This window comes from Manis pentadactyla, chromosome 4 (assembly GCF_030020395.1).
Source record: "Manis pentadactyla isolate mManPen7 chromosome 4, mManPen7.hap1, whole genome shotgun sequence".
In the NCBI taxonomy this organism is placed as follows: Eukaryota; Metazoa; Chordata; class Mammalia; order Pholidota; family Manidae; genus Manis; species Manis pentadactyla.
In genome coordinates, this window is record NC_080022.1 from 51,639,147 (window position 1) to 51,665,353 (window position 26,207).

The 26,207-nt window shown below is 36.7% G+C and overlaps 1 protein-coding gene across 12 annotated transcripts in view; it reads right to left on the reverse strand.

Moving 5' to 3' along the window:
• Positions 1–26,207, reverse strand: part of DOCK7 (dedicator of cytokinesis 7) — a 252,706-nt gene that overhangs the window by 217,072 nt on the left and 9,427 nt on the right. For all 12 annotated transcript variants that reach the window (XM_036911277.2, XM_036911273.2, XM_036911272.2 and 9 more), the window contains exon 2: positions 2,855–2,960. In XM_036911277.2, the coding sequence (XP_036767172.2) occupies positions 2,855–2,960 (106 nt within the window). The remainder of the gene's footprint in view (positions 1–2,854; positions 2,961–26,207) is intronic.

The window sequence follows — 26,207 nt, forward strand, 5'->3', positions numbered from 1 at the left end:
GCAAAAGCAAAACACTGTAGAATCTTTCAGAGGCAATATGCAACACTATCTTACTTCAGCAATCACTGGGATTTTGGCTGACATGTTTAGTGTTAAGATATCTTTCAATCCTTTCTGGTTGTGCCATCAAAAATTCTGGTATTTGATTAATGGTTGTTTTGGGGCTGGGAGAACAAAGAGTGTTGGGGGAAAAGGACAACAGCTAAAGAGTTTATTTTTGAGGTGATGAAAATGTTCTAAATTGACTGTGGTGATGGTCACATATATCTGTAAATATACTTAATCCATTGAATTATAAATTAAATGGGTAAATTGTATGGTATGTTAATTAAATCTCAATGTTGTTAGAGAAAAAAATAGTGAACCAGAATCTAATCAGTTATAGGAAATACAGATATTCTGAATAGAGAAATAGTGATACAGATTGAGAAATATTAGAGGTTGGAGATTGCTGGAAAAGTGGGGCAAAAAAAAGGGAGGATATTTTTTAATGGGAGAAATAAGAACACGTTTGTGTGCTAATGGGAATGATCCAGTAAAAAGAAAAGGCAATGATATAAAAGAGAAGAAAGAATTACTATACTTGAGCAACTGAGACTTTAGGATTAACTAATCACTTCTTCACTAATGGTTCATCTGTAGTAACTGATGAATAGGTAGACTATGTGGGTACAGATGATGGCAGGTAAATACACAAGGTGGTAGGAGTATGCAGAAGTTCTCTTTCGACTGCTTCAACTTCCTCACTGAAATAGGAAGCCAAGTCATCCTGAGCATGTAAATTGGGGAAGAGCAATTAAGGGTTTTAAGAAAAGAGTAGAAAGCAAGAAATAAATCACTAAAACAGTGGGAGAATGAATGGACAAGGAAAACATAATGTTTTCTGAGCAATGTTAAAGCCTTCATGAGTCAGTAGTCATAACTTCAAAGTGAGACCAGTCAATGGGTTTGTATGTTTTCCTTCAGTCACACTCAGCTGCACAAGTACAAGTATGAAGTAAGCAGAGAGTTAGTTTTAACAGCATTGAGGTTGTGCCGATGACATGAGAAGTTACAGGTATATGCAAGAGAGTAATTATAATGATCAACAAATATCTAAGCTTTGACAGAAAAAAGGACATCAAGTGGTAAAGGACAGGAAAAAGTTAGGGGGCCATGGAGTCTAGGTCCTGGTGAGGTTGAAGGACACAGCTGGAGCCAGGATATCAAAACAAAAGAGCAAGAAAGATAAGTGGCAGTCAGAGAGTAAGGAAGCATAAAACTGAGATTATAGAAGATTACAATTATTGTGAGTAGTTGAGAAGTAATACAGGATGCAGGATATCTGTAGAATTCAAGACACAAAGAGGGTATTAGAAGGATCACCTCCATGTACACTGAAATTACTCAGAAATCCATATCTTCTAAAATTTCTCTAATCGGCACAATACAAACAGTATAAAAATGTCATTATAAACCAAACTATTATACTCTGGCATGCCATTTTTGTTCAATAATTGGTACCCTTTCTTGGCTAAATGGGGTATTGATCTATAATGCTACACAAGTCCCTCTTACCTTTTCAGTTTTGACAAATGGAGGTATATCTCTCATTCACATTCCTACTATAAGTAGTAAGTATTAATTTTTTACCAAGTTGATTATCCTCATGCTGCTTCTTTAATAAGAAAACATGTATTTATGATTGACACAGTACCTAGGCTAAAAGCAATGATTCAATAATTATATTTTCCTTTTTATTAAGGGGACAGATAATACTAAGAATTCACATAAGTTATTTACTCTTAGTACCTATTTCTAGAACAGATTCCTAAATTTCCATGTAACAAATCACCTTGACAGAACCCTCCTACACTGCTGGTTGGAATGTAAACTAGTTCAACCATTGTGGAAAGCAGTATGGAGGTTCCTCAAAAAACTAGTAATAGAAATACCATTTGACCAAGGAATTCCACTTCTAGGAATTTACCGTAAGAATGCAGCAGCCCAGTTTGAAAAAGACATATGCACTCCTATGTTTATCGCAGCACTATTTACAATAGCCAAGAAATGGAAGGAAACTAAGTGTCCATCAGTAGATGAATGGATAAAGAAGAGGTGTTACATATACACAATGGAATATTATTCATCCATAAGAAGAAAACAAATCCTACCATTTGCATCAACATGGATGCAGCTAGAGGGTATTATGCTCAGTGAAATAAACCAGGTACAGAAAGACAAGTATCAAATGATTTCACTTATCTGTGGAGTATAAGAACAAAGAACAAACTGAAGGAACAAAACAGCAGCAGACTCACAGAACCCAAAATGGACTAACAGTTACCAAGGGGAAAGGGAGTAGGGAGGGTGGGTGGGAAGGGAGGGATAAGGGGGAAAATGGGGCATTATGATTAGCACATATAATGTGGGGGGTGGTCATGGGGAAGGCAGTATAGCACAGAGAAGACAAGTAATGATTCTATAGCATCTTACTATGCTGATGGACAGTGACTGTAATGGGGTATGTGGGGGGGACTTGATAATGGGGGGAGTCTAGTAACCATAATGTTGTTCAAGTAACTGAAAATTAATGATATAAAAAAAATCACCTTGAGTATGGAAAATCCTAACTAAAATTCCAGAACTGATTAAATCCTGACTACAGTTTCAGAGCTGACTGAGAATCAACACCTTCTCTTACACCCCTAACACCCTTCAGAGAAATTCAGGAAGAGCAAGGTATCAACAAATAAGTCACAAGACACAATAAGGTCCTGGAACTCGACCTACTGGATCCTGTCCTCCCGCGACTTTTCATGGCCTAGTTAGTAGTATACCAGTGACATACCATATTTTGATTTAAGCTACTTACTGTGGTGTGATGGGAAATATTGCCAACAATGTTGAGGTTTTTGAGCAGTTGGGGAGAACCACTGTATTGTCCAGAGATCTGCTTCCTCACTTCAGCAGCCACTGTTCTATTAAAAAAGAAAGCAAGTACATTATTTTTAAAAAGAAACAACCTAGTTTAAAATGGGAGGAAGCTAAGTATATTAAAGATTCGTTTAAAAAACAACAAAATCTCAGCATATCAACAACGCTATAAATTCATAAGATATTTCAGTAAATACTGCTTATTACAGTAGAACATCTTTATAATGCTGATGTGGGGACAAGAGCAACAGCCAACTTACATACAGCTTTTTTTATATATGGATTTTCAGGGAACATATTTTCACTTACAACAGAGCTGAAAGCTATAATAAGATGTATATATTAAAACGTACATATTTAAGGACAAAATTAATTCTAAAACATAAATAAACCAACATATATAAGAATTAGGAAGAAAAAAATTCTTCTTCCCTTTCTAATATTACTAACTCCTCAGTCATGCCCCAGAAAACTATTCCCTAGTTTTACTTTACTAATAAAAAATATCCTCACACTCTGGCATTAATGACTTCCCATAATCACCTTTCTAACCTTACATGTCCTTTCCCAAATTCTTGTAGTTTCCTAGAATGCTGTTTCTCTCCTGTATCCACAAATTCAATTCTTAAATAGTTTTAAGGGCAACACTTAAATGCCATACATGGATAACTGTGCAAAATCTATGAATAGTGGTCTTAGTTTTGTGTTCCTGAGTTACATACAAACTTCTTGGCTTACAACTAAATATAATACTATCCTTCTTTAAAACTCTTACAGCATTTATCATAACCTAATTTACATTTTCTTCCTCCCTAGTTATTTTTTCCACATTTCATGTATGCTTTATATAAACAGAGGCAGTGGTTTCACTCATCATTAATTGCCATAAAATACCTAGCATGTGCCCTCAAAACAGGTGAATGTTTAGTCCTATGAAATATACAGTATTACTAAACTTATTGACAAATAAAGTAAAATACAAAGGAGTTATTTACCATAACATAACTTGACAGATAAGTCTTATTTCAATTAAGAGTTTAGAACTTCCATGAATTCAAGCTGGTTGTTGAGCCGTGCAGGGTTTTTTTGTATTCCAAATTTACTTAAATAGCATCTAAAAATATTTCAAACAAATGATTTTAGAGCTTGTTAATCTCTATATTCCTTAGATTTCACCAAGCTATATAACAAAATATTCAGTAAATCTTAAATCCAGTAACTAAATAATTTACTGACATTACTAAGTTTTATTGAGTTAAAATGTAACTCAGGAACACAAAATTAAGACCACTATTCATAGATTTTGTACAGTTACTTTCCTGATGTCAATATCTAACCCTGACCTTATCATCATCAACTGGTCACTTCCCTATTTAATAAAATTTGTCTTCTGTTCATCTGCTCTTTATCAAAAAATAAACCCTACTTTCTCCCTATCATTCCACCGCATTCACATAAAGTGAAACATGCCTGGTTTCTGGGCCAGCTTGATGTTATTTTTGTTTTGGCATGTTCTCAAGCTAATTGGTTGAATTCAGAGTCCTAAAACATCTTGGTCCCCATTCGAATTTCCAGCTGAATTTCTAGACAATCTCATTTCTCAAAAAGTATCCAGATTTACGATATAATCTTTCTCCTCCTCTTTCATTCCTTCCATTTTCCATAGTCAATCAATCCACACACATTGAGCACTGTTATGAGCCAACTCAATTAAAAATGTTCAGTACACAGATAAAAGAGTTATAGTTCTTTAAGGCTTTAGATAGTGAGCTAGTAAATTTTTGTTTCTGTCTCCCTTGCCTGGGGAGACATAACCAGAAAAAAATTACTAATGCTAATGTCCAAGAATTTACTGCCTATGTTTTCTTTTAGAAGTTTTATGGTCTCTGATATTTTATTTAGGTCTTTAATCCATTTTGAGTTAATTTTGGGTATGGCATAAGACACTGAACAATTTCACTTTTTTTTTGGTAGTTGTTCAGTTTTCACAACACCATTTTATTGAAAACTGTCTTTACCTCATTGTATATTCATAGCTCCTTTAATGTTGATGAATTGACGATATAAGTGTGGGTTTATTTCTGGGTTCTCTATTCTGTTCCATTGATCTCTGTGTCTGTTTTTGTGCCAGTAACATACTGTTCTGATTACTATAGGTTTATACTATAGTTCAAAATTCAAGCGCATGACACATTCAGTGTTTTTCTTCTTTCTCAAGATTGCTTTGGTTAGTCAGGGTCGTCTGTGGTCCAATACAAGTTGAAGGATTATTTGCTTTACCTCTGGAAAAATGGACATTTTTCCAAAAAAGACATACAGATGGCCAACAGACACACACACAAAATGCTCAACATTACTAATCACCAGGGAAATGCAAATCAAAACCACAATGAGATACCACCTCCCACCAGTTAGAATGGCTAGTACCAAAAAGACAAGAAATAAGTGCTGGTGAGGCTATGGAGAAAAAGGAACCCTCATGCACTGTTCGTGGTAACATAAACTGCTGCACTGCAAGGCATTACAGAGGTTTCTCAATAAACTAAAAATAGAAATACCATATAACCCAGCACTCCACTACTGGGAATATAACCAAGAGAAAACAAAATCACTAATATCCAAAGAGATATATGCAATCCTATGTTCACTGCTGCATTAATTACAATAGCCAAGATATGGAATTGACCTAAGTGTCCATTGATAGATGAATGGATAAAGAAGATGGTACACATGTAAAATGAAATATTACTCACCCATAAATGAAATCTTGTCATTAATGACAACATAGATAGACCAGAGGATATTACGCTAAGTGAAAAAAGTCAAAGACAAATACCATACGATTTCTCCTTATATGTGTAATCTAAAAAAAACAAAACAAGCAAACAAACAAAAAAGAAATAGACTCATAAACACAGACAGTGGGCTGTTGGCTACCACAGAGGAGGGGATTAGGGGGGTTGGGTGAAATACCTGAAGAGAATAAAGAGGCACACACTTCCAATTATAAAGTAAACTAGTCACAGGAATAGAAGTATAGTATGGGGAATATATTTAATAATATTGTAATATCTTAGTATAGTGACAGAGGGTAACTACACTTAAACATGATGAGCATTTACTAATGTAAATAATTGTCTAATCACTATCTTGTACATCTGAAACCAACATAATATTGTGTATCAACTATATTCCAATTTAAAAAATATACTGAATTAGCTCAACTTTTGGGGGAAGGTCACTTGAGGTACTTTAGATCATATTTGTGTTTTATAAAAAGCTAATTTCTTATTCATGATTGCCAAAACATGGAAGTTTATCCTTCAATAGGTACAAACTCTGGTACATCTGTACAATGGAGTATTGCTCAGCAATAAAAAGAAATGCGCCATGAAGCCACAAAAAGACATGGAAGAACCTCAAAAGAACATTATTAAGTAGAATAAGCCAGTCAAAAAAGGCTGCATATTAATTGATATACAATCTTACGATGGTTTCAAGTATACCACACAGTGGCTCAGCAGTTACCTACATTATTAAACCTTCACCCCTACTAGTGCAGTTACTATCTATCAACATAGAAAGATGTTATAGAATTATTTGCTGTATTCTCCATCCTGTACTACCATCCCCATGACCAGTTTACATTATGATTGAAAATTTTCCTACCCCTTTATTCCCCTCACCCACCCTGCCCATCCCATCCCCCAAGGTAACCACCAGTCATTTCTCAGTGTCTATGTGTCTACTGCTATTTTGTTTATTTTGTTTTGCTTTGTTTTTATATTGCATGAATAAATGAAATCATATGGTAAAAAAAAAAAAAAAAGGCTGCATATTTATGATTCCAACTGTGACATTCTGGAAAAGGCTAGAGACAACAAAAAGACCAGTGCTTGCCAGGGAGTGGAGGTGGGAGAAAAAGGATTTTTAGGGCAGTGAAACTATTCTGAATGATTCTATAATGATGAATACATGTCATTATACATTTGTCAAAACTCGTAAAATGTACCACATAAAGAGTAAACCTAATGTAATCTATTGACTTTTGCTAATAATAGTATATCAATATCAGCTCATCAATTATAACAAATGTACCTATCAACTTCAGCACTACCTCAGTGTTTTTGTAAACTGCTGCATTTCATCAAATTCAAGATGTCATCAAACCCAAAATGTTAACAATAGAGGAAACTTGGATGGGGAATATACATGGAAACTCTCTGTGTTTTCCACTCATTTTCCTGTAAACCTAAAACTACCCCCCACCAAAAAATCTATTAATTAAAAAGTAAAGTCTAAAAAAAAAGGAAATAAGTAACTACAAAAAGTAAGTAAATAAACAAAAACAAAGGAGCAAGAGAAAAGCATGAAGAACACAAATATTAGGGATGAAAGCTAGAGAGGGAATGAAATCTTTGAAAGACAATACATACTGAGGAGTGGGCTAAAGGAAAAATTCTGAAAAGCCTCTGGATGTGAAAAGACAGGAACCTTCGCTTCAGTTTAGGATTCCCACTAGGCCTTTTAATGAAGCCTATGTACTATGAATGTTCATTATCATGTTTAGTTTAAAGGCCTTACAATCTCCTAATCCTTTTGTCAAGAATGAAATGAAAATATTAAAAAGCCTTTAAAAAGAGAGACATAGAACAAATATTCTATCTTCCGCAGTACTCTACCAACTTCAGCACTACCTTAGTGTTTTTGTCAAACTGTATATTTCACCAAATTCAAGATGTCATTAATTGTTAAGACCTGACATAACTTCATGTACAATCAAGAAAAAAAATCTTACCAATTAACCATCACACCATCAATTAACTAGAAAAGATAATCCCGATTTCAGAAGACGTTAAAAAGTGAAAGTTAGATGAAACATGATTACTTCAAAAAGAGATCTTTTGTTTAACAAGAGACAAAAGAAGTCTTTTGACAGATTATCTTTTGTAATCCCCACATTACAAACATGTCTTATTTCTACATGACATAATTTCCCCAAATAAGAAAATCAGTAATAATTTGAAAATAAGTGCCATTTCCAAACTGAGCTCTAATAGCCATAAAAATATCTGCAATCTACACAAGGGATGTATTTATACTGAGACCCTCTGTATGAAAAGATTTCATGGAATTTGGTAAGGAGGAAATTTTCCCAAAAAAAAAAAACAGTTATCTCTTAAATACACTATGGTCCAAAGCATGCAAGACAAGAAATGTGATGAATAAATATAGTTCCTAATATCAGTTAAATTCTTTATTATACAGCAGTTCCCCCTTATCTGTGGGGGATACATTCCAGGACCCCCAGTGGATGCCTGAAACCAGACAGTACTGAACCCTATATATACTATGTTTTTTCCTATACATACATACCTATGAAACAGTTTATATTTTAGGCACAGGAAGAGATAAGATGAATAACAATAACTAAAAAGAGAATGATTTTAATAGTATTTTATAATAAAAGCTATACAAATATGATCTTTCTCTCTCTCCAAATATGTTACTGTACTGTACTCACCCTTCCTGTGATGCTGTGAGATGGTGAAATGCCTACGTGATGAGATGAAGTGAGGGGAATGACAGAGGCACTGTGATGCAGAGTCAGGCTGCTATTCACCTCTGACAGTATGTCAGAAAGAGGATCTTGGGCTTCTGGACCATGGTTGACCCTGGGTAACTGAAACCACGGAAAGCAAAGCTGCAGATAAGGTGGGGACTCCTGTAGATTACTTTTTCCGATAACAATTTTTCCTATTTCTAGTGAGAGCTCACATAGTAAAGCAATACAAGGAGGTCTTTTTTAACTTCCAACAAGCTATTAATATTCAAACTGCAAAGTGGAAAGAAGAGTAGGCAAAAAATTCCATGGTTACTTATGTGCCTAAACTATAATAAAAGAATATCTTCTTCCCCTCCCAAAAGAACATGATCCAATATTTGACCTACTTGACCTACTTCTCTCCTTCAGCTCTCTTCATTTCCACAAGCTCCTTCACTATGTCAACATACATTACAGTGTTCACAGAAGAAAGCACTCATTTAGACCATTCACCACAGGATATTGAAAATAAACAACAAAAGACACATACTGAGGGAAAATTATGTTGCATTTAATCTTTCTTCTTACCTCGTCCCACCTTCAGATGTCCCATCCAACCATGATTTCCAGAAGGACTTAAGAATGAAAGGCCAAATTGGGCCTCTCATTTCTAGTCACTCTTCAGAGAACAGAATTAAAGCCAGAGTAAAGATGAATATGGAGAATTTAGACTAAACCTTGGTTGGGCTACTCCTTATTATAAAGTCACAAAAACTAGCTGCAGTGTAATGTCAGATAAGAGAGGAAGACCTCTTGGAACTAGCACTGTGTATATCTAAAATAGGAGTTAGGGAAGTCGAGGGCAAGGGAATGTATCAGAGACAAGGCAAAAAAGGGCCAGCTAAAAATTCCTCAAAAGAAGAAGGACGAGAACTGCTGATCCTCCAATGCTGCAACTATCCAAGCCCAACACTGGTGACTGGTGGGTTGAATTAAAGATAGAAAAGCAAAATAAATAAAACAACAGATTAAAGAAATACAACACTGTATCACCTACTAAGTATTTGTGCCAAAAATGCTTAACCTCAGCTGAATCAAACCTGAACATCTTAACACCCAGTTTACAGGAAATACAGAAAACAGTGTAACAACTTAATACTTACCAAAGAAAGCAATCAGACAAAAATCAGAAGACAGGTCATTCTATAAGTCAAGCCTCTCCCACAGGTCAATGTGATGGGTAAACAAACAAAGGCAGTGGGCTGTTTAGGCGGAAAAAAGATTTAAGACGAAAAAAGAAGTCTCCTTAAAAGGGGAAAAAAAGAGGTATAACCAAATGCCACAAATGTTTCTGGACCCTGGCTTGTACAAACCTGCTTAAATGGCATTTCTGGGGAAAATGGAAAATTAGAACAAGGACAAGGTATTACATCACTAAGAATTATTGTTGGTTTTTTGTAATGTGTGAAGGCAGCATTATAGTAATGCAGGGAAATGTCTTTATATTTTAGAGGTGCAAATGATGTCTATAATTTAGTTTAAAACTCTTGTTATTATTATTCTGCTTAATGAAAACTAGCAAACTAAATATGGAGTATAGATGGGATAAATACTTTTCAAGAAATATATCATGTCCTCCCATACAGCTCTGCTTGATTAATCTATTTTCATTCTGTTTCACTCAGGTTAGACACTTCTCCGCTGTGCTTTCAAAGCACTCCGTGTTTATCTATATACAGTCAAGGAAATGCAGTTTTCAGGAGGCATATTCAGACAGGTGAGAGTGTAGCCAGACTGCTTTCTACCATAGAATAACAACCACCTGGCCATGCTGGCATAGAGTCTTGAGTCCAGTGGTAGGAAAGCCCAATGTTTGTTAACATTCTCTTTGATAGAAGCAGGTATTTCTGGAATAGTAATGCAACCCTCAGATACAAAAGTATGAGGGAAAAAGGCTGTATACTCTCATTCTCCCAAAGCACTTTTACAACCTCCTAGAGGAATTAGGGAGGACAAGGAAACTTCACTTCTGACTGGAGAATGCTATGTTAACTCTCATTTTGTATGAATTTCTCAAAGCAGATTAATTTCTGCCATTAAAGAAAATGTACTTTTAAATAAAATGTATTTTCTTTAACCCTGTCTGGTAGCACTTTCTATCAAGAACTCTATCACTGTGACAACCAGACAATACGTTAGTCATAGTTACCTACCAAACTCTTTTGAAATCTATTTACCTATCTCCTTGCAAGGAATTAAGCAATTAATAGGTGAGACTTCATCTTATTTATCTAGCAGAGTGTTGAGCACATTCTGGGAGCTTAAAATATATTTACAAAGCTAAAGGGGAAAAAAATGGCAATAGAGAGAAATTCATACTTTTCCTGTGCCTCCGAGCCCAACCTCCCCAGCTCCCAAGAAAGGACTTCAATAAGAATGCTAGAACAGAACAATTAATGGGAGCTTCTTAAGGCAGAGATACATCTTATCAAGCTTTACATCCTCAATGACAAAGACAACAGAGACAACAGAAAGAGAAACAGAGAGACAGGTATGAAAATAGAGAAACAGAAAAGGTCAGAGAGAATAAAATAAATTCACAGACTTCTTAGTGTATGAACTTTCCAAATGCCTTTTGAAGTAAACAAATACTGTTGGTTTCTAATTAACTGGAAAGGGATAAGAAAGTATGCCTTTTTAACTGTCACTGTCAAATAAGTAAATATTTACTGGGGGGAAAAATCTGAACCCACAGAAGAGTTCTATTATGTATAACCTTTTCTTTAAGAGCCTAGCTGACATGATTATTATCCTATTTATTAACTGGTAAATTTAAAAAAATACTACTGAAACACAATGCTCTCCTATTCTATGTGGAGCTCTTCTTTTCTTTTAAATTTTTAACAAGATAAATAATGTTTATTTATCTCAAAGTAGGTTCTAATATGTCTCTAGCATATCTGCAAAAGGCTGGTTTCAGAACTGTGTTCAAGCTCTAAGATTATGTAAATAAAGTTACAGAGAAGCAGAGGAAATAAGATTTCCAATACGGAGAAAAACCAAAAAAAAAAAACTTGGTAAAGGAAGACATTTAAAAAAGTAAATAAAAGGAACATGTACATGGTATTAAAAATTCAAACTTCACAAAGACGTAAAAGCAAAAGACATAACCACTATCACCAATCCCCAGTCCTATTCCCCAAATGTAACCATTTAAATTATTTTCCTAGGTATCATTCAAGAAAATGATGTCTACACATCAGCATGTATATAAGAAATCCTTATTTTTTAATGTTCACATATGAGATCAAACAGTAACCGTTTCTTGATACCTTATATTATATACTTTAATACTCTTATCTTGGGAATCTTTCCATATCAGCACATAAATTAGTAATACTCAAGCAATATTTATCAAGCACTTACAATGTGCCAGATACTGTGGAAGTGTTACATTTGTTATACCTTATTTAATCTTCAGAAAAATCCTAGGAAGCACACTATTAGGGTATTAAAGTTTTAAGAGGTTAAGAGAACGTAACTAATAAGGAATAGCACCAAGATAATGAACTTAGAGCCCTCACTCTTAAACAGTGCTCTTTTTATCTGCTGTAGAGTCTGTGATATGAATAAACTGGTACATATTTAAACAGTCTATTGGTAGTTATTTAGACATTTGCAAAGATCATCACTGGAATGTAAGCTCCATGAGAGATTTTGTCTAAATCAAGAATTATGGTTGATTTTCTCTTTGGGGTCTTTCATATTTCCAAATTTTCTGCAGCACCATATATCATTTTATAATCAGAAAAAATAGATATTTTTAGATAAATCTCAAAAATAAAATAACTCTCCCAAGATTTGATAGAGGCAGGGTTTGAATTCAGATCCATAAAACTCTAAGGCCTCTTTCTATGGAAGCAAGTTTCCAAAGGTAAGCAAATGATTCTAGCTATAATTCATATGAAATTCTCCAAAATACAGCCTATTTCACTGGGTCAAAGACACCCAGTAAAAATGTCTAGTGAATATATTAACATAATAATAGAGACACTATAATATCCACCACACTGTTATGATCTGTTTCCTATATTTCATGGATGACTAAATAAACTCATAAACTCCCATTTATTGAGGCACTGCCACTTGCAAATTAGTCTATGATAAATTCTTTATAAAGTAAGGTCGACTTTACAACCACTAAAGGCCCAAGAAAACAAATATACCTACAGGTTAATTTGTGAAACCAAACAACAGAAATAGTCTTTCTATATATAATAAACTTAACATTTCAGACACAGCTCCTTTTTGGGAGGATAAAAAAAAAGATGTCAATGACTCATGTGTCCCATCTGACACTATTTTGGTATAACATTTAAGCCAAAGATTTGTAAGCTTTGTATTAAAGAGACTTAGATGTCCCTATCACTCTGATCTACAGCACTTCATTATATCTCAAATTCCTCAACTAAAACATAGAACATATTAAAGCACAACTACAGAAAATAATTTTCCAAAATTCAGCATTTAGCAAAACTAAACACTGATCTGAAATCAGCAACTAAAAAGAAAATTCAGGGGGTAAAAAAAAACCTCTACTGTAAAAAGGTCAATCCTCCCAAAAGGAGATAATTTATCTTCAATTCCACCTTACTTCATAATAATAAAGCCAGAATCTCCTTTCCCACAAGCATACAACTTATATCCTGCTATATACAATCAGTTACTAAGTCCTGTTAATTCTAACTCAAATACTTCTCAAAACTTTGTCTCCTACTTCCCTTGCCTATAGCATTTGCCTACAAACAACAACATACTTAATGGTAAAAGTCTGAATGCTTTCCTCCTTAGATTGGGAAGGAAGCAAAGATGTCTCCTCTCACCCTTCCTGTTCAACAATGTACTGCAGTTTCTAGCCAGTGCAAAAGGGGAAGGAAGGAAAGGAAAGGAAAGAAATTAAAGGCATTTGGATTGAAAAGGAAGAAATAAAACTATCTTTACTCACAGACAACGTGATTCTATATGCAGAAAATCCTAAGGAGCTACGATGTTAAAACCACTAGAATAAGTGAGTTCAATAAAGTCATAGGATACAATTCAATATTCAAAAATTAATTGCATTTCTATACACCAATAAACAAACCAAAATAATTTTTAATTCTATTCATAATTACACCAAAAACAATCAACTACTTAGAAACAGATTTAACAAAAGAAGTATAAGACTTGTACACTGAAAACTTTAAAACTTTGAAGAAAGAAATCAAGTCAGATCTAAACAAATTAAGAGACAGACCGTGTTCACGAATTTGAAGACTCAATACTGTTCAGATAGCAATTCTCCCCAAACTAATCTACAGATTCAATGTAATCATAATAAAAATCTCAAATTTTTTTGCAGAAATTGGCAACACTTACATTAATATTGGTCTTAAAATGTTTATGGATAAGCAAAACATCCAGAATAGGCAAAGCAATTATAAAAAAGAAGTAAAAAGTAGGAGGACATGCAGATTTCAAAAGTTACTATAAAGTAACAGAGATCACAGAGAACAGTGTGGTACTGGTGTAAGGACAGACAGACACAGATCAATGAAACAGAATTGACTGTCAAGAAATAAATTCTTACATTTATGGCCAACTGATTTTGACAAAGGTAACTTAATGAGATGAGGACAGCCTTTTAAACAGTATTATAATTGAACATTCACATGCAAAACATGAATTAAGACCTTCATCTCACACAAAAATTAATGCAAAATGATTCATAACCCTGAATAGGGGCTAAAACTATAAAACTTGTAAAAGAAAACAGATTATGAAATCTTCTAGATCATGTATTAAGCAAAGTCCTAAATAACACCACCAAAACAATGATCCTTAAAAGAAAATTGGTGAATTGGACTTCATTAAAATTTTAAATCTTTGTACCTCAAAATTCCCCATTCAAGAAATGAAAAACAAATCGGACAAAGAAAAAATTTTGGAAATCATATATCTACTAAAGGACTTGTATCTAGAACATATAAATAACTCTTACAATTTAAAAATAAGATAAATAATCCAATTTAAAAAAGAGCAAAATATTTGAATAGATATTTCATAAAGAAGATAGGAGAATGGGGATTAAAGATGGTGGCATAAAGGTGAGACAGAAACCTCCTCCTAAAACCACATATAATATGAAAATATAGCAAACACATCTGGTACTGAAAGAGCAGCAGGAAAAAAGGCTGTGGCAGACTGCCTACACCTGGGGAAAACAGCAAACCTCAAGGAAAAGGGTAAAGTCCCAAAGCCAGGATCCTGAGGAACTCAAGCCCCTCCCCCACCCCAGCTCACTGGAGGGAGGAGGAGAAATGGTGCAGGGAAGGGGTGGAGGCCTAGGACTGCTGAACACCCAGCCCTGGAGATCTGCTCTGGGAGCACGAACCTACATTACATGGTGCTCTGGAGACTAGTGGGATTGAAAACCTAAGACAGGCAGAATACTTAGACTTGAGATTGCAGCTGCTGTAGAAAACACTTATCCACAACAGACCACTTTGGAACAAAAGAAAGACAGGAAGTCTGAGAGACATCCTAACAGCAAGAGGGCTGCTAAAGGGGGCAAGGATTGCACAGAGCTTGATGCTCAGGAGAAAAAACAGGTGGACAAAGTTGTCCATGCGCACTCTGCCAAGCAGGTTGGAAACTTTTACAAGCTTCAGGTGCTCCATCCCACTGGCTGGCTATGCAGCTCTGAGGCCCCGCAATGTGATACACAGTCTGCTGCACCTTCCTCCTGGCCAGCACTGGCTCTCAAAACAGCTATACCTGCCATTGCACCAGCCTAGCGAGAGAGCAACCCCACCTACAGCAGCCACAAGTGCAAACCATAGAGCATTCTCCCTGTGTGCTCGGCCCAAAGGCTCTGTCAGTGGAGACAGGCACTGCAGCCAGGAAGCAGGAAATAACTCTTTCCTCCCAACAGGCACCAGTACCACTCCCCTGAGACCCCCATCATCGCTCCAGGGGCTGAGCAACTTCAGAGAGCAGAGATTCTGGGAACTAGAGGGCAGGATCTATAAATATGAAATGTCAAAGACCTGGTTCACCCCAAAATCCCACAAACACCAGAAAAAGGGCCAAGTGAAACAGAACTTGTCAATCTTCCTGAAAGAGATTTCAAAATAAAAATCATAAAGATGCTCACGGAGATACAGAAAAATATTCAAGAACTCAGGGAGGAATTCAGGAATGACATACAAACGTTCAAGAATACAGTATCTGAAATGAAACATACAATGGAGGTATTTAAATGCAGATTAGATGAAGTAGAAGAGACAGTAAATGAAATAGAAATTAGAGAACAGGAATACAAAGAAGCTGAGGCATAGAAAAAGAAAAGGATCTCTAGAATGAAAGAATATTGAGAGAACTGTTTGACCAATTCAAAAGGAACAATATTTGCATTATAGGGTAACAGAAGAAGAAGAGAGAGAAAAAGGGAAAGAAAGTATCTTTGAGAAGGTAACTGCTGAAAACTTCCCCAATCTGGGGAAGGAGGTAGTTTCTCAGATCATGGAGGTGTACAGACCTCTGAACATAAAGGCCAAGAAAAACAAGACATACAATAATTAAAATGATTAATTCAAGGATAAACACAGGCTATTAAAAGCAGCCAGAGAGAGAAATAAGATCACATACAAAGGAAAACCATTAAATTATCATCAGACTTCTCAACAGAAACCTTACAAGCCAAAAGGGAGTGGCATGATATATTTAATGCAATGAAGCAGAAGGGCCTCAAAACAAGAATACTCTACCTGGCAAGATTATCATTTAAATTTGAAGGAGGGATTAAACAATTTCCAGATAAGCAAAAGCTGAGAGAATTTACTTCCCACAAACAGTCTTTACAGTTTATTTTAGAGGGACTGCTATGGATGAAAGTGTTCCTAAGGCTAAACAGCTATCACCAGAAGAAATAAAACCACTGTAAAGAAAGTAGACCAATTAATTACTAAGCAGATGCAAAATTAAATCAACCAACCCCAAAGTCAGTCAAGGGATAGACAAAGAGTATAGAATATGATATCTAATATATAAAGCATGGAGGAGGAAGAAAAAGGAGGGGAAAAGAATCTTTACATTGTGTTTGTAATAGTACACTAAATGAGTTAAATTAGACTGTTAGATAGTAAGAAGCTACCCTTGAACCTTTGGTAATCACGAATCTAAAACCTGCAAAGTCAGTAAGTATATACCTATCAATAATCAACCTAAATATAATGGTCTGAATGTACCAATCAAAAGACATAGTCACTGAATGGATAAAAAAACAAGACCTATCTATATGCTGCCTACAGGAGACTCACTTCAAACCCAAAGATATACACAGACTAAAAGTGAATGGGTAGAAAAAGATATTTCATGCAACTAATAGGGAGAAAAAAGCAGGAGTTACAATTCTTGCATCAGATAAAACAGACTTCAAAAAAAAGAAAGTCATAAGACAAAGAAGGGCATTAAATAATGATGAAGGGGTCAGTCCAACAAGAGGATATAACCATTAAAAATATCTATTCCCCCAACACAGGAACACCTACATATGTGAAACAAATACTAACAGAATTAAAGGGGGAAATAGAAAGCAATTCATTAGGAGACTTCAACACACCACTCACACCAAAGGAAAGATCGACCAGACAGAAAATAAGTAAGGAGACAGGCACTGAATAACATCTTAGAACAGATGGATCTAATAGACATCTACAGAACACTCCACCCAAAAGCAGCAAGATACACATTTTCCTCAAGAGCACATGGAATATTTTCAAGAATAGGTCATATACTAAGCCACAAAAAAAGCCTCGGAAAATTCAGAAAGACTGAAATTGTACCAACCAGCTTCTCAGATCACAAAGGTATAAAACTAGAAGTAAATTATGCAAAGAAAACAAAAAAGCTGACAAACACACAGAGCCTTAACAACATGCTCCTAAATAACCAATGAATCAATGACCAAATAAAAACAGAGATCAAGCAATATATGGAGAAAAATGACAACAATAACAACACTGTAAAATCTGTGGGACATAGCGAAGACCATGCTGAGAGGGAAATATACTGGTACAGGCTTACGTCAGGGAAGAAGATCAATCCCATATGAACAAGTCTAAACTCACAATTAATGAAACTGGAAAAAGAAGAATAAACGAGGCCCAAAGTCAGTAGAAAGAGGGACATAATAAAGATTAGACCAGAAATAAACAAAATCAAGAGGAATAAAACAATAGAAAGAATCAAAGAAAGCAGGAGCTGGTTCTTCAAGAAAATAAACAAAACAGATAAACCCCTAGCCAGACTTATCAAGAAAAAAAGAATGTCTACACACATAAACAGAATCAGAAATGAGAATGGAAATATCATTACAGACACCACAGAAACACAAAGAATTATGAGAGAATACTATGAAAAATTATATGCTAACAACCTAAAAGAAATGGAAAACTTTCTAGAAAAATACAACCTTCCAAGGATGACCCAGGAAGAAACAGAAAATCTGAACATATCAATTACCAGCGATGAAATTCACTCGGTAATCAAAAAACTACCTAAGAAAAAAAACCCTGGTCCAGATGGCTTCACTGCTAAATTTTATCAAACATTTAGTGAAGACCTAATACCCATCCTCCTTAAAGTTTTCCAAAAAGTAGAAGAGAGAATACTTCCAAACTCATGCTATGAGGCCAGCATCACTCTAATACCAAAACCAGGCGAAGACACCACAAAAAAAGAAACTTAGACTCTTGGATTCAGATGGCAGCGTGAGAGGTGAGACAGAGAACTCCTCCCAAAACCACAGATAGTGTGAAAATATAGTTAATACAACTAACCCTAAAACAGCAACAGGAAAGAAGGCTGCATCAGACTGCACACAGACCTCATGAACAAAGCAGACCTCACAAAACAGGGTAACTTATGAAGGCCTTGATCTGGCGGGACTCGAGCCTTCCACCACCCCAGCTCACCAGCGGGAAGAAGAGAGATGGAGTGGGAAGGGGGTGGAAGCCTAGGACTCCTGAACACCTGGCCCTGGAGATCTGCTTTGCAAGCAGAAACCTACACTGTGATGTTCAGGAGGATGGGGAGCTGGGACAGGCGGAGTGCTTCAGAGACAGATTATGGCCGTTTGTGGAGAACGGGATCCACACCCAGCCACTCTGGGACAAGGGAAAGGCAGGAGGTCTGAAACACTCCCTAGCAGAAAGATGGCTGCTGAAGGGGCAGGGTTTGCACGGAGCTTGCTGAGCGGGAGGATGGACAGGGGGACAAGGTTGTCTGGGCATGCCGTGCCCAGAAGATTGAGAACTTTGGGGAGCTTCAGGCGCTCCATCCCCCCTGGCTGGCTACTCAGCTCCGAAGACCCCACAGATACGCAGCCTGCTGCACCTTCCTCCTGGCCTGACAGCACCGGCTTGTAAACTGGCAGTCACTGCTCTGGCATCAGGCAAGCCAGAGGGAGCCCCCACCTACAACAGCTAGAGACACGAAACACAGAGGTTTACACCTGTGTACTCAGCCCACTGGTTCTGATACAGGAGACAGGCAGGGCAGACGGGAATCAGGAAACAGACCTTTCCTCCCCCAGGAATCAATTCTGCTTCCCTACAAACCCCAACCTCACTCTAGGGACTGAGCAGCTCCAGATACTGGAGCTTCTGGGCAACAGAGGGGACCACATAGAAATACGAAGTGTAAAAAGATCACGGTTCAGACCAAAAGCTCACAAACCCCAGAAAAAGGCCAAATGAAATGGAACTCACCAATCTTCCTGAAAGAGAGTTCAAAATAAAAATCATAAACATGCTTATGGAGGTACAGAAAAACATTCAAGAAATCAAGAACAAATTTAAGACAGAGATTCAATCATTAAGAAATTCCAAGTCTGAAATGAAACATACAATGGAGGGATTTTAAAAGCAGATTAGATGTAGTAGAAGAGACAGCAAATGGAATAGAAATGAGAGAAGAGGAATACAAAGAAGCTGAGGCACAGGGAGAAAAAAGAATTTCTAAGAATGAAAGAATACTGAGAGAACTGTGTGACCAATCCAAACAGAACAATATTCTCACAATAGGGGGAGAGAGAGAAAAAAGGATAGAAAGTGTCATTGAAGAAGTAATTGCTGAAAACTCCCGCAATCTGGGGAAAGGGATAGTCTCTCAAGCCATTGAGATGCACAGATCTCCCAGCACAAGGGACCCAAGGAAGACAACATCAAGACATAAAATAATTAAAATGGCAAAGATTAAGGATAAAGACAGACTTTTAAAAGCAGCTACAGAGAGAAAAAAGATCACATACAAAGGAAAACACATCAGGCTATCATCAGATTTCTCAACAGAAACCTTACAGGCCAGAAGGGAGTGGCACGATACATTTAATGCAATGAAGCAGAAGGGCCTCGAAACAAGAACACTTTACCTGACAAGGTTATCATTTAAATTTGAAGGAGGGATTAAACAATTTTCAGATAAGCAAAAGCTGAGAGAATTTACCTCCCACAAACCACCTCTACAGTGCATTTTGGAGGGACTCCTATAGATGGAAGTATTCCTAAGACTAAATAGATGTCACCCATGGGCTAGACAAAGAGTAGAGAATATGATTCATAAAATACAAAGAATGGAGGAGGAAGAAAAAGTAGGAAAAAAAACAATCTTTAGGTTGTGCTTGTAATAGCATATGAAGTGAGTTAAATTAGACTGTTATATAGTAAGGGAATTACCCTGGAACCTTTGGTAGCCACAAATCTAAAGCCTTCCATGGCAATAAGTACATTCCTATCGATAATCACCCTAAATGTAAATGCTTTGAATGCGCCAATCAAAAACACAGGGTCACTGTATAGAGAAAAAAACAAGACCCATCTATATGCTGCCTACAAGACACTCACTTCAAACCCAAAGACATACACACACTGAAAGTAAAGGGATGAAAAAAGATATTTCATGCAACTAATAATGAGAAAATAGCAGGAGTTGTAGTACTTTTATCAGATGAAATAGACATCAAAATAAAGAAAGTCACAAGAGACAAAGAAGGACATTACATAATGAAAAAGGGGTCAGTCCAACAAAAGGATATAACTATTATCAGTATCTATGCAACCAAAACAGGATCACCTACATATGTGAAAAGAATACTAACAGACTTAAAGGGGGAAATACAATGCAATGCATTCATTTTGGGAGACTTCAACACATCACTGACTCCAAATGACAGATCAACCAGACAGAAAACAAAAAGACAGAGGCACTGAACAACGGAACAGATGGACCTAATGGACATCTACAGAACACTCCATCCAAAAGCAACAGGATACACATTCTTCTCAAGTGCACATGGAATATTTTTAAGAATAGATCATCTACTAGGTCACAAAAAAGAACTTCAGTAAATTCAAAAAGATTGAAATTGTACCAACCAGCTTCTCAGATCACAAAGTTATGAAACAAGAAATAAAGTATTCAAAGAAAATGAAAAAGCCCACAAACACATGGAGGCTTAATAACATGCTCCTAAATAATCAATGGATCAATGACCAAATAAAAACAGAGATCAAGCAATATATGGAGACAAATGACAATAATAATACAACACCGCAAAATCTGCGGGACGCAGCGAATGCCGTGCTAAGAGGGAAATATGCTGCAATATAGGCATACCTCAGGAAAGAAGAACAATCCCAAAAGAACAGGCTAAACTCACAATTAATGAAACTAGAAAAGAAGAACAAATGAGGCCCAAAGTCAGAAGAATGAGGGACATAATAAAGATTAAAGCAGAAATAAGTAACATCAAGAAGAATAAAACAATAGAAAGAATCAATGAAAGCAGGAGCTGATTCTTCGAGAAAATAAAGACAATAGATAAACCCCTAGCCAGACATATGAAGAAAAAAAGAAAGTCTACACACATAAACAGAATCAGAAATGAGAAAGGAAAAATCACTACAGACAACACCAAAATACAAAGAATTATGAGAAAATACTATGAAAAATTATATGCTAACAAACTGGATAACCTAGAAGAAATGGACAACTTTCTAGAAAAATAAAACCTACCAAGGCTAACCAAGGAAAAAACAGAAAGCCTGAATAGACCAATTACCGGCAAAGAAATTGAATTGGTAATCAAAAAACTACCTGAGAATAAAACCCAAGGACCAGATGGTTTCATTGCTGAATTTTATCAAACATTTAGGGAAGACTTAATAGTCATACTCCTTAAAGTTTTCCAAAAAGTAGAAGAGGAACGAATCCTCCCAAACTCATTCTATGAGGCCAACAACACTCTAATACCAAAACCAGGCAAAGACACAACAAAAAAAGAAAATTACAGACCAATATCTCTGATGAACATAGATGCAAAAATACTCAACAAAATATTAGCAAACCAAATTCAAAAATACATTAAAAAGATCATCCATCATGATCAAGTAGGATTCATCCCAGGGATGTAAGGATGGTACAACATTCGAAAATCCATCAACATCATCCACTGCATCAACAAAAAGAAGGACAAAAACCACATGATCATCTCCATAGATGCTGAAAAAGCATTCGACAAAATTCAACATCCATTCATAGTAAAAATTCTCAACAAAATGAGTATAGAGGGCAAGTACCACAACATAATAACGGCTATATATGACAAACCCACAGCCAACATTATACTTAACAGCGAGAAGCTGAAAGCTTTTCCTTTAAGGTCAGGAACAAGACAAGGATGCCCACTCTCCCCACTTCTATTCAACATACTACTGGAGGTCCTAGCCACGGCAATCAGACAATACAAAGAAATAAAAGGCATCCAGATTGGCAAGGAAGAAGTTAAACTGTCCCTATTTGCAGATGACATGATATTGTACATAAAAAACCCTAAAGAATCTACTCCAAAACTACTAGATCTAATATCTGAGTTCAGAAAAGTTGTGGGATAGAAAATTAATACACAGAAGTCTGTTGCATTCCTATACACTAATGAACTAGCAGAAAGAGAAATCAGGAAAACAATTCTATTCACAATTGCATCCAAAAGAATAAAATACCTAGGAATAAAACTAACCAAGGAAGTGAAACACTTATACTCTGAAAATTACGATACACTCATGAGAGAAATTAAAGAAGATACCAATAAATGGAAACACATCCCGTACTCATGGATAGGAAGAATTAATATTGTCAAGATAGCCATCCTGCCTAAAGCAATCTAAAGATTCAATGCAATCCCTATCAAAATACCTACAGCATTCTTCAATGAACTAGAGCAAACAGTTCTAAACTTCATATGGAACCACAAAAGATCCCAAAGAGCCAAAGCAATCCTGAGAAGGAAGAATAAAGTGGGAGGAATTACACTCCCTGACTTCAAGCTCTACTACAAACTCACAGTAATCAAGTCAATTTGGTATCAGCACAAGAACATACACATACACCAAAGGAACAGACTAGATAGACTAGATATAAACCCAAGCATATATGGTCAATTTATATATGATAAAGGAGCCATGGATATACAATGGGAAAATGACAGCCTCTTCAACAACTGGTGTTGGCAAAATTGGACAACTACATGTAAGGGAATGAAACTGGATTATTGTCTAACCCCATACACAAAAGTAAACTCAAAATGGATCAAAGACCTGAATGTAAGTCATGAAACCATAAAACCCTTAGAAAAAAATAGGCAAAAGTCTCTTGGACATAAACATGAGCAACTTCTTCATGAACATATCTCCCTGGGCAAGGGAAACAAAAGCAAAAATGAACAAGTGGGACTATATCAAGCTGAAAAGCTTCTGTACTGTAAAGGACACCATCAATAAAACAAAAAGACATACTACAGTATGGGAGAATGTATTCATAAATGACATATTCGATAAGGGGTTGACATCCAAATTATATAAAGAGCTCATGCACCTCAAGAAAAGAAAAGCAAATAATCCAATTAAAAAATGGACAGAAAGGCTGAACAGGCACTTCTCCAAAGAAGAAATTCAGATGGCCAACAGGCACATGAAAAGATGCTCCACATTGCTAATCATCAGAGAAATGCAAATTAAAACCACAATGAGATATCACCTCACACCACTTAGGGTGGCCACCATCCAAAAGACAAACAACAACAAATGCTGGCAAGGATGTGGAGAAATGGGAACCTTCCTACACTGCTGATGGAAATGTAAATCAGTTAAACCATTGTGGAAAGCAGTATGGAGGTTCCTCTAAAAACTAAAAGTAGAAATACCATTTGACCCAGGAATGCCACTCCTAGGAATTTACCCTAAGAATGCAGCAGCCCAGTTTGAAAAAGACATATGCACCCCTATGTTTACTGCAGCACTATTTACAATAGCCAAGAAATGAAAGCAACCTAAGTGTCTATCAGTAGATGAATGGATAAAGAAGATGTGGTACATATACACAATGGAATACTATTCAGCCATGAGAAGAAAACAAATCCTACCATTTGCAACAACATGGATGTAGCTAGAGGGTATTATGCTCAATGAAATAAGCCAGGTGGGGAAAGACAAGTACCAAATGATTTTCCTCATTTGTGGAGTATAACAGCGTAACAAAACAGCAGGAGACTCAGACTCCAAGAAGGGATTCGTGGTTAGCAAAGGTGAGGGGTGGGGGAAGGAGGGTGTGTGGGGTGGGAGGGAGAAGAGGATTGAGGGGTATTATGATTGGTACACATGGTGTGGAGGGGTGCTCACAGGGAAGACAGTGTAGCACAAAGAAGACAAGTAGTTTTACTCTGTGGCATCTTACTACACTGAAGGACAGTGACTTCAATGGGGTATGGGGAGCACTTGATAATATGGGTAAATATAGTAACCACAATGTTTTTCATGTGAAACCTTCATAAGAGTATATATCAATGATACCTTAATAAAAAAGAATAATAATAATAAAGAGAATAGGGGAATGGTTAGTAAGCACAAGAAAAACATCACTAATTATTAGGGAAATGCAAACCAAATCATAATGAAATGCCACTTCATATTCATTAGAATGTCTGTAATCAAAAAGAGGACAATAACAAGTGTTAGCAAAAATGTGGAGAAAATTAGAACCCTCGTAATCACTGGTGCGAATGCAAAAATGTATAGTCACTGTGCAACAGTTTGGCAGTTCCTCAAAAAATTTAATATAAAATTATCACATGACCCAGCAATTCCACTCCTAACAGGTGTTCAAAGAAAATCTTGTACATGAATGCTCATAGCAGCACTATTCATAATAGCCAGAAGGTCAAAACTTAAATGTCCATCAACTAACAAATGCATAAACAAAATGTGCTATGTACATACATACAATGGAATATGATTCAGCCATAAAAAGGAGTGAAGTACTGACACATGCTACAACATGGATGAATCATGAAAACATTATGCTAAGTGAAAGAAGCCAGACAAAAAAGGCCACATATTGTATGACTCCATTTATATGAAATGTTCAGAAAAGGCAAATCTAGAAAGAGAGAGACAGAAAGTATATTAGTGGTTGCCTGGGACCTTGGGGTGAGAACAGGGAGTCACTGTAAAAAGGCACAAGGGATTCTTGGAGTTACGGAAATGCTCTAAAACTGAATTGTAGATGACAGTTTCACAATTCAATGAATTTACTAAAAATCATTGAATGGAGCTAGAGGTGGAGCCAAGATGGTGTGAGTAGAGCAGCAGAAATCTCCTCCCAAAACCACATTTATTTATGAAAATATAACAAAGACAACTCTTCCTAGAATAGAGACCAGAGGACACAGGACAACATCCAGACCACATCCACACCTGCAAGAACCCAGTGCCTCACAAAGGAGGTAAGATACAAGCCCCAGCCCGGGAGGACCCGAGCGCCCCTCCCCCCAGCTCCCAGCGGGAGGAGAGGAGTCGGAGTGGGGAGGGAGAGGGAGCCCAGGGCTGCTAAACACCCAGCCCCAGCCATCCGGACCAGAGCGCAGACACAGTACATGCATGGGGTCCTGGATACTAGGGAAACAGGACAGCAAGACTTGTGAGTGGGTCCCTGAGGCCAGCGCCCGGGGACAAAGAAAAGTGAGCAGCTTTTTTTTTTTTAATTAATTAATTAATTGATTTTTTTTTTTTTTTTTTGCGAGTGCGTTTTGGAAGTCTTAAAGGGACAGGGACCCCAAAACCAGATGGAAACGTCCCGGGACACTTAGTACAGCAGCAGGGAATCTGGGGATCTCTGGGCACTCTAACCCCCTGGGCAGCAGGGAGCACGGAGGGCCCTCACAGAGATAAATAGCCTCCCGGCCGTTTCCCCCCCCAACGCGTCTCCACCATATCGGAGTAGCAGCCCGAGCCAGGCCACACCCACAGCAACAGCAGAGATAAACTCCATAGCAGCCGGGCAGGAAGCAGAAGCCCTTTCTGCGTGCAGCTGCCCAGCACAAGCCAGTAGAGGTCGCTGTTCTCCCAGGAGAGGAGGGCCACAAACCAACAAGAAGGGAAGTTCTTCCAGCTGTCACTTGTGCCAGCTCTGCAAACTATCTCTATCACCATGAAAAGGCAAAATTACAGGCAAAGACCACAGAGACAACACCAGAGAAGGAGACAGACCTAACCAGTCTTCCTGAAAAAGAATTCAAAATAAAAATCATAAACATGCTGACGGAGATGCAGAGAAATATAAAAGAGCTAAGGGATGAAGTCCGGAGGGAGAT